Raw genomic sequence first — 10,000 nt, 5'->3', positions numbered from 1 at the left:
GCAATAGGTTAGCGCTAGAACAGGATGCTAGTCACGAAGAAGTTCAGTGGGAAGGATGGAGAGCCGTAGTATTGCCTTGCGCCCTCCAGTACGAGAAATAAATTACAGGGGGACGAAAATCTGCACCAGGTTAAGGTGAAAGGAGTATAGGAACAAGAGTACGTTTTATGTTGTGTTTGTTGATACCTATGACCTGCGTTTTACCCTATTTCACCTTCAGGAGTATCTAAAACTGCTTCCCTTGCTCTGATGTATGTTGCAGAGGAAGACAAATTACAGAAAAATAGATCGCCCGGTACGATATTTTTTCCCCTCGACAGCGGGAGTCTCACGCCGCCCCATGACGTCACGATCTAACGGGGCATTGGGGTGGCAGGTGCGCGATAACCACAAGGCGGGGAGAATTGGCGCTCGTTAAGGCAGTTTCGCGTGGAGCTGGGGCGATGGTTGAGGCGTGGATGGTTAAATTGCGCCTGAGTGTTGCGAAAATGGGGCCTGTTGGGAGTGCGGGATGGCGAAAAGGTGAAAAAGAGACGTTGATTTGGGTTGCTGTGTTGCCGCCACCCTCATGACTCCCTTTGTTTTTTGCACTACACACTCCCCTGCCTGGCGCTCCGTAACATGGGGAGGTATTCATAAAAGATCTCGTTTTTTTTTATAGGTCTTCATAAATTAAGTTACACAAGTCTGGATAGAAATTCATTACATATCAGAATCAATTATTTGGAGTTTTATTTATCTCTTAAATATTGTAGAATAGTTGTTAAGTTTGAAAAGACCTATTGCTTGATTTTTTTCCAGTAAAGATTTGAAGTTTGAAATGCTTGATAACAGTGTGGACGAAAATAAAAGTATAAACAGTTTTATACACAAATCCGTATTCTGGTTGAGTAAGATGGCTCCGTAACACCTCTTCCTTAGCGATTTATTTTCCAATCTCATTAACATCCCCTCTGTTGCATCTCATATCTTTTCATTGTCGACCTAGCTTGCATTATGAACATACAGGAATATAGCAACGGAGCAGACTCAGAAATAAGCCGAGAAGGAGATATTGGCAAGCTACCTAACCGCAAGAGTCTAACCCAAGAGTCTAACCCAAGAGTCTAACAGCTGTAGAAGGGATGATAGAAGTTAGAACATGCATTTTTCTACCCGACTAACCCTACGGAAAGTTACAAGCCAAAAATAATCACTTTCATATACAATTTCAGTTGAAAAATTTTGCATGAGATGAAAATAAAAAAAAATATCTTCAATCTTATGCTATCTCAAAAAATGTTCACTTTAGGCTACCTGTATTTCCTATAACCCTTTTATTTTAACTTGGCTCAGATTTTCGTCCTTTGGCATATTATTTCGTGTAACTGAGAGGCAGAAAATGTGCTACGGCTCTACATTCCTTTCCATGGCACTTCTTCGTGACTAGCATCATAGTGTTGTTCTGTTGCTACCACTCAGCATTCACGATGAAGAGATGGCAATTTTAGGCCAAGTTAGCGTGAAAGGAGTATAGGTGTGTGCGTGAAGATAGGACACACACACACACACACACACACACACACACACACACACACACACACACACTGAAGAAAATTTGTGAATCATCTGTATGGAAGAAAGACAGCCTGAAGTTAGGTGCAAAATGAATCGCTTAAGAAGAGACATTACGAAATCCCCTAAGACAACCCTTGGGAAAGTTTGTAAATAAGGGTGTAGAGGCGTAACAACCTAAAGTTACTATATGCAGGGTAAATCGCTAAGGAAGAGGTGTTAAGGAAGACTGTAAATATGGTTCCAGGGGCGTCAGCTGTAAGGGGGGGGGAAGGCGAAGCTAGTCCGTTCCGGCAACTGTAGATCCGAGTGGGAGGAAAAAAAAAAAGAAAAAAAGTTTAGGCTTGTGTTGGAGGGGGAGGGTTAAAATTACGTCTCTCTCCCTCCCTCCCTCCCTCTCTCTCTCTCTCTCTCTCTCTCTCTCTCTCTCTCCCTTTCTCTTTCTTTCATTCGTTGAGTTTGGGTGTCAGTTCTTGTTCGGGTCTCTCTCTCTCTCTCTCTCTCTCTCTCTCTCTCTCTCTCTCTCTCTCTCTCTCTCTCTCTCTCTCTCTTGCTCACCCTCCCATCCACCTAACTTCCCTGCCTTTCCTGCCTTCCTTCCTTCCTTCCCTCCCACTTCTTCCTTCATTCTATCTTTCCTTCTCTCCGGTTTCCTTTCACCCTGTCTTTCCTTCCTCACTCCTATTCCTCTGCTTCCTTCCTTCCCTCCGCCTTTCTCTTCCTTCCCTCCAACTTCTTCCTTCCTTCTTTCCCCTCTACTTCTTCCTTCCTTCTTTCCCCTCTACTTCTTCCTTCCTTCTTTCCCCAGACACATAAACCATTTTCCTTTCTTCCTTCTTTCTTTCCTTCCTCCCCTTCCTTCCTTCCATGCTCATTCTTTTCCTTCATCCTTCTTCCTTCCTTCTTTCTTTCCTTCCCTCCTTCCCCATCCATACATACATCCTCTTTCCCATCCTGCCTTCGTTCTTTCCTCTCTTCCTTCCTTCTTTCTTTCCTCTTTTCCTTCTTTCTTTCCTCCTTTCCTTCTTTCTTTCCTCTTTTCCTTCCTTCTTTCTTTCCTCTTTTCCTTCTTTCTTTCCTCTTTTCCTTCTTTCTTTCCTCTTTTCCTTCCTTCTTTCTTTCCTCCCTCCCTCCCTCCCTTCCTTCACTCCATCCTTCCCTTAACGGTCTCTATAATTACGTCATTTATTATAATCTTAATGTGATTTAGTTCCTATAATTATTTGCATATAATTATTTTTACTGATTTTTATTTCCTTTATTTCCCCTATGTTTTTTTTATATAGAAAATGTATAATTATTCTTTATTTTTTTATTCATTACGTATATATATATTTTTTTACTATTCATTTTTCACTGTTTATGGTATGGGCGCCCACCATCCACTCACTCGATGTCGTGCTGCTCAGGTGACTCTTCCCTGACAATAGAAATGACTGGGAGTTTGGAAACCACTTCGCTACGTTGGGTCGTAACCATATAGCCAAAGGACGCCTGGTGGTCTAGTGGGCTGAGACGCATCTATTGGTTATATGATGCTACTCAGGGGCGAGCGAGGCTTGTCACCCTCCTCATAAATGTCGAGACTAAGTAACCTAGCCCCGGCCCCCTACTCTCCTGATGGGGCAGAGAGAGAGAGAGAGAGAGAGAGAGAGAGAGGCTTGGATGATAGCGTAGATAGATAGATAGAGAGAGAGAGAGAAGCTTGGATGATAGCGTAGATAGATAAATAGATAGATAGATAGATAGAGATAGATAGATAGAGAGAGAGAGAGAGAGAGAGAGAGAGAGAGAGAGAGAGAGGCTTGGATGATAGATAAAATAGACATAATTACTAATAGCTATTCAATAAGGATGGTGGGTATCAGTGCTAAATTGGTGACATGTGAAGGCATTTCGGACGCAAATGGACTGCACAGAGCTGGGAGTATTCTGTCTCTCTCTCTCTGTCTGTCTCTGTATCTGTCTGTCTGTCTGTCTGTCTGTCTCTCTCTCTCTCTCTCTCTCTCTCTCTCTCTCTCTCTCTCTATGTCTGTCTATGTACTTTTGTAGATATTTATTTATATCCCTGTCTATCATTCTATCTATCCATGTATCTATCTGTCTACGTATCTGTCTATGTAGGCTATCTATCCATGTGTCTATCTGTTTACCTACCTCCATCCATGCACCTGTCTGTCCATCCATTCATCTATCTATCTATCTATCTATCTGTCTGTCTATCTATCTATCTGTCTCAATCTATCTATCTGTCTCTGTCTATCTATCTATCTATCTATCTATCTGTCTGTATATCCATCTGTCTATCTATCTATCTATCTATATCTAACTCACTTTCCCACTTTCGTATGAGAAACGTGGATGGATTTAGACCACAACTCAAATAAAACTTTGGGAACATGATTCAGAGGAGAAAGGGATTGCTGCATACACCCCCCTCCCCTCCTCCTGCGTGGTGTGGGGTGCTTGCAACACGAGTGCTGGGCGGCGGCAGAGTTGAAACCATTTTAGCCCGACTTGAACCTTCCGATCTCTTAAATAATTCATCTATCCATCATCCAGTCACATTTTTTTTCCCCTTCAGGAGAGTAGGGACCCTGGGCTAGGCTACCTACTCTTGCCATAGACCAGCCTCCCCCACCCCTGAGCCGCATTATGTCTACAGTACGTTCTAACCAAACCTAGTGTATAAACTCATGTAGGCTCAGTCTGTCTGGAGCGCCGTAACCCCATAAACCACCAGGCGTCACTTGGTTATATGGTTACCACCCAGCGTAGTGAATGGTTTTGTGGTTTATAGGACGCCATCTGGTTTGTCACTCAGTGTAGAGTCACCCGGAGGAAGCGCTACATCGAATGAGTGGATGTGGTTATACTTCTTCCCATTGAATATTTTACTGTACTTTGAGAGAGAGAGAGAGAGAGAGAGAGAGAGAGAGAGAGAGAGAGAGAGAGAGAGAGAATGTTGAAAGTCAGTCAAGACATGAAGGGAGAGAGAGAGAGAGAGAGAGAGAGAGAGAGAGAGAGATTTAGCACAGTATATGTAGCTATTATACCATCTTAGGTCTCTTTCTATACTCCTTTCACCTTAACTTGGCCTGGATTCTCGTCCTCTTGAAGCGTATCTCACGTAACTCAGCGGCAGAAAAGGACAGTGCTACGTCTCCTTTCCAGCACTTCTTCGTGACTAGCATCATATTCTAGTGTAAAGATCTTGTTATAAATGAGTAGTCAGGATGGAGATGGCAATTTTAGGCCTAATTATAGTGCATTTTCCTTAGTTATTTATTTTCCATCCTATGTGTAAAAATTATCTTTATTTTTCATACTGATAGTGATGATAATAATAATAATAATAATAATAATAATAATAATATAATAATAATAATAATAATAATAATAATAATAATATAATAATAATAATAATAATAATAATAATAATAATAATAATAATAATAATAATAATAATAATAACAATAATAATATTAATAATAATAGTAACAACAACAAAAATAATAATAGTAATAACAAGAACAAGAACAACAACAACAACAATAATAATAAAAATAATAATAATAATAATAATAATAATAAAAACAATAATAATAATAATAATAATAACATTCCCTACATTTATGCATTACCAAATACAGAATTATAATTGAAAGGATGAGATGCTAGGGACATTTTTTAAACTATAGTCTGTTCATCTTAACTTGGCCCAAATTTCTGTCGTTTAGCTTCTTATTCCACGTCACTCAGTGGTTTACACAAGACAGTACTGCGTTTCTTCATCCTTTCCAGTAGCACTTCTTCGTGACTTGCATGAGATGGAGCGAGAGGATGATGCAAAAGGAAATTGAGAGACTGGAGGAGAAAGAGATAGGGTGAGAGGATGCGGAAGTGGGTGTATGTTCGTATGTAAGTCTTTCTGGATCCCGTTCAATAAATTCGTGCGGGATTTGGGAGGTGGAGTGTGAGGATGAGGCAAGAGAAGAAAGGATGCACGACTGGTGAACTCTGGTAGATTTTGAGGGGGAGAGAGAGAGAGAGAGAGAGAGAGAGAGAGAGAGAGAGAGAGAGAGAGAGAGAGAGAGAGAGGCCACTAAATTTGAGAGATGGAGTGAGAGGAAGAGGCATTTAAGACCTGGCGAGAAGAATGATGTAAGAAGAGAGAGAGAGAGGATATTTGAGAGATGGAGTGAGAGGATGAGGCATGTAAGACCTGGATAGAAGAATGATGGACGAGAACAGATGCAAATAAACTAAGAGAATGTCAACTGCGAGAGGTGGAGTGAGAGGATGGGTCAGTGAGAGTGTATTTATTAGTAGGGCGGCACCTTCCTCTACCACTCTCACTGGACACCTTATCCGATGACGGGAAAGATAAGAGATAAGAAGAGGCCATCGAATTGAAGGATCTATCTATCTATCTATCTGTCTATCTATCTATCTCTCTATCTGTCCGTCTATCTATCTAATATGAATCTGTCTATCCCCTGGGCGGTGTGGTCTTACAGGTGTGGTCAGAGGAAGCCGTGCGTTAAAGTACTCTACGTTTTTTTTACTGAAGGATTTACTGTCAGATGAAACGCTGCCAGGGTCTTAGGATGGTCTCTTGTGGTGGTCTCTTAGGGCTTCAGTGGTCTCTTATGGCTTCAGTGGTCTCTTATGGCTTCAGTGGTCTCTTATGGCGGTCTCTTATGACTTCAGTGGTCTCTTGTGGCGGTCTCTTACAGCTTCAGTGGTCTCTTATGGCTTCAGTGGTCTCTTGTGGCGGTCTCTTATGGCTTCAGTGGTCTCATGGCTTCAGTGGTCTCTTATGGCTTCAGTGTCTCTTATGGCTTCAGTGGTCTCTTATGGCTTCAGTGGTCTGGACTCGGCACCCTTGGTCTTTTGAGGTCCCTGAAGGAGTAACTATGGCACTGGTTGTTACCCTTGCAATTTTCAACCACTTGGCAACGAATACTCCTCCCTGAGCTGAATAAAACAGTTTAGTGGCAGCAAAAATGAAATAAGCAAGATATAATGGTTTTTAAGAGTTAGAATTTGTTTATATATTGGGAGATGGAGGGAGAGGATTCGGCGGAAGAGGTATGTGCACTCTCATCCAACAGAACTGGGTAAAAGTGTGTGTGTGTGTGTGTGTGTGTGTGTGTGTGTGTGTGTGTGTGTTGCAAATGGCTTCCCAGTCTAGTTCGCCTGCACTGCGTCCCATCCGTCACAGAAGCATTTTGGATAGTCTGTATTCAAGGTGACATAAAAAGCTTCGCAACATCTTTTCCTTAGCGATTTATTTTGTATGCTACACCTTAACAGCCTTCTTTATTCTTTTTAATACTTTCCCTTCAAAATATACAAAGGATATTGAGGTATTTTGGGACGTGGAGTAAGTTGCAGAGACAGTTGTTACGTAACTCCAAATCCACATGGACTTCGATGGAGGAGGTTACGTAATGCCTCCCCCAAAGTGATTTATTTTATCTGTACAACTTAACCCTCAGGAGCTGTGACGGCATTTTACTTTTCATTCTTGTATCTCCTGATGAGAGAGAGAGAGAGAGAGAGAGAGAGAGAGAGAGAGAGAGAGAGAGAGAGAGAGAGAGAGAGAGAGAGAGAGAGAGAGAGAGAGAGAGAGAGAGAGAGAGAGAGAGAGAGAGGAGATTTCAATGCCAACAGGTAGCGATCCTTGCTAATATGAAAATTAATCAGGAGAGAGAGAGAGAGAGAGAGAGAGAGAGAGAGAGAGAGAGAGAGAGAGAGAGAGAGAGAGAGAGAGAGAAAGGAGATTTCAATGCCAACAGGTAGCGATCCTTGCTAATTATGAAAATTAATCAGGAGAGAGAGAGAGAGAGAGAGAGAGAGAGAGAGAGAGAGAGAGAGAGAGGGAGAGAATCACGGTTACTAGACTGTGCAGAATAAATCGGTCAGGAAAAGGTGTTACTACGAGCCTCCTAAGCCCACTATAATCCTGGCCAGAGTCATGCTTCGTTCCCATCCGCCAGAAATCATGCACGTTCCCCCCATCACTCGTTCACAGCGGGCAGAGTCATGCACAGTTCTCTCGTTCCTATCCACCTGAAGTCATGCATGAACAATTAGTCTCTCTCTCTCTCTCTCTCTCTCTCTCTCTCTCTCTCTCTTTCTTCTTATTCTACTTCTTCTTTTCTCTTCTTTTAGTTCCCATTTTCTCTTGCCTCTCTCTCTCTCTCTCTCTCTCTCTCACTCTCTCTCTCTCTCTCTCTCACGCCGTTAACCCAGCAAAAAGAGCGGTAAAGCTTCAAGGCCTGACCAGCAGCCTGTCATGAAGGCCAGTGAGAGGGGAGGCGCAAGCAAACTATTTAATCTCTCTCTCTCTCTCTCTCTCTCTCTCTCTCTCTCTCTCTCTTTTCTCTTCTTATACAACCAGACGATTTTATTCAGATTAAGAGTGTCCTGGTACTGAAGGGGTTAATGAAATCTCTCTCTCTCTCTCTCTTTAATAGAACAGAGGAAGGAAAAACAAATGAATATAAAGTAATAATGATCTTACCCCTCCAGTTCAATATTTCTAAAGTGACTAAATCTCTTAAAAGTAGCGAAAACAGATGTAGCTGCTCAACCCCAATCCGCCGAACCCACCAGACCCATCGACCACATGTCAATTCTTCCACGAGGTATTCCCACCTTTTCCCTACACCATTTTTTTTTTCTTATCTGTGTCATAACTTGGCATGTGCTGTGACTTCGCTTCCCCAAAATAGTTTCCCCAAAAAAATTTAACCTACAGCCGTTCAGGTCCAACTCTTGTAGAATTTTCAAGCATAGAGGACGGCTGTAAGATGGTATATGGATTATTTTTATTTTCTTTCCTTCCTGTGATCATCGTCTGTATAATAATAATAATAATACTAAGCAAGGTGCCATAATGTGCGTATGTATGAGTCTATCCTGCAAGCTGTGAATATGTCGGCTTCGTTTTCTGCCAACACAAATTTACATCTAGTGACTGAGGAGACGCGGTTGATTTGCTTCCTGAATACTATATGACTCCAGCTTAATTATTGTGCAAGGGTCAGTTGCGACACTTTGTGAATTTTGAACTTTTCTTTAGTATGGTTTAAGTGTTCTGTATTTTTCTCTCTGTTTATCTATCTACCTCAATCCCGCTAAAGATGGCCATAAACAAATCGCCTCCACGTCGCCCTGTCCCCCGCCATTTCATTGCCCTGCTCCCAGCTCACACACCTCCTCTCTCATATACCTCTCCAGTTACTAAGTCAGTGTTCTTTTCGCGCTCAAAGAAATACGGATTAATGGAGTGTTTTTGCTGTCAGGTGTTCAGTAAGGACATATTAAAAATGTTAGTGATTATTTCCCATTTATATTTTTTTTCCTGGCACGTGCAGTTGGTAGGCATTAGGTCTGCATTCTAAGAGGCTTTTGAGATTACTTAACAACGCTCCCGTGGCCACTTATTCTGCTCATCACGTCCTCATATCCACTTGTGTTGATGTAAACTCATAGCGATATTAATAAGACAAAGATAGCATGGGCGAGAATGTTTAAGATATAGTATGCAACGTAAATCGCTAAGGAAGAGTTGCCACGAAGCCTTTGCCACTTACGCAGATTGACAGTAGAGAAAATAGATAGAAAATAGACAGAGAAAGGAAGACTTAACCATTAGGCTTGTGACTCGATGAAGCTGAACTCCACTTACTTACCAAAGGAAAGTGGTTAGTGTGTGTGTGTGTGTGTGTGTGTGTGTGTGTGTGTAAATTTGTTTATTTATATAGTGTCATGTGTAAGGTATAAATGAATGGTGTATTTGTGTGTGTACATAGTGTCGTGTGTGTGTGTGTGTGTGTGTGTGTGTGTGTGTGTGTATCCATGTATGTATGCGTAATGTTATGTATATGGTGTCTTGTGTATATATATGCATGAATGGTGTACAGGTGTGTGTATGGTATGTGTATGTATGTATATATGTATGTATGTATATACATTTGTGGAGGAGAATCATGAGATGCAATGAAGGTCTATGATTATTTAACAGTAACTTGGCCTGTATTTTTCGTCTCTCTTTCTCTCTCTCTCTCTCTCTCTCTCTCTCTCTCTCTCTCTCTCTCTCTCTCTCTCTCTCTCTCTCTTAGCATATTTCACGGAACTCAGTGTCAGAAGAAAAAATAACAGTATTATGGCTCTTCACTTTTTTCCACTTCTTCGTGACTAGCATCATTTTCTGGAACTGATCTATTGTTACAGCTCGGCATTGAAGACGGGAATCTGGCAGTTTTAGACCGTTGAGTGAAATTGGCAGGGTGTAGTGTGCAATGCGATTTTCGACGCCGAAGCCGTCGTACGGTGGCCACGCATCTTTACACGTCACAATTACGCACCGTCCATATTGAATACATACCAAATCTTTCTCATTCAGGACTGGTTTGATGCAGCTATACCCTTT

General features: G+C 41.7%; 1 protein-coding gene across 1 annotated transcript in view; it reads left to right on the top strand.

The window, feature by feature from the left end:
* The window catches only part of LOC145400696 (uncharacterized), a 134,156-nt gene that overhangs the window by 14,330 nt on the left and 109,826 nt on the right, over positions 1 to 10,000 (top strand). Inside the window, exon 2 of the mRNA XM_080273131.1 lies at positions 8,072 to 8,093. Within this exon, the coding sequence (XP_080129257.1) occupies positions 8,072 to 8,093 (22 nt within the window). The remainder of the gene's footprint in view (positions 1 to 8,071; positions 8,094 to 10,000) is intronic.

This window comes from Coenobita brevimanus, chromosome 53 (assembly GCF_032717465.1).
Source record: "Coenobita brevimanus isolate Jiangsu-jjx chromosome 53, ASM3271746v2, whole genome shotgun sequence".
Classification (NCBI taxonomy): domain Eukaryota; kingdom Metazoa; phylum Arthropoda; class Malacostraca; order Decapoda; family Coenobitidae; genus Coenobita; species Coenobita brevimanus.
The sequence above is the reverse complement of the archived record's forward strand: the minus strand, read 5'-3'. Positions and strand labels throughout refer to the sequence as shown.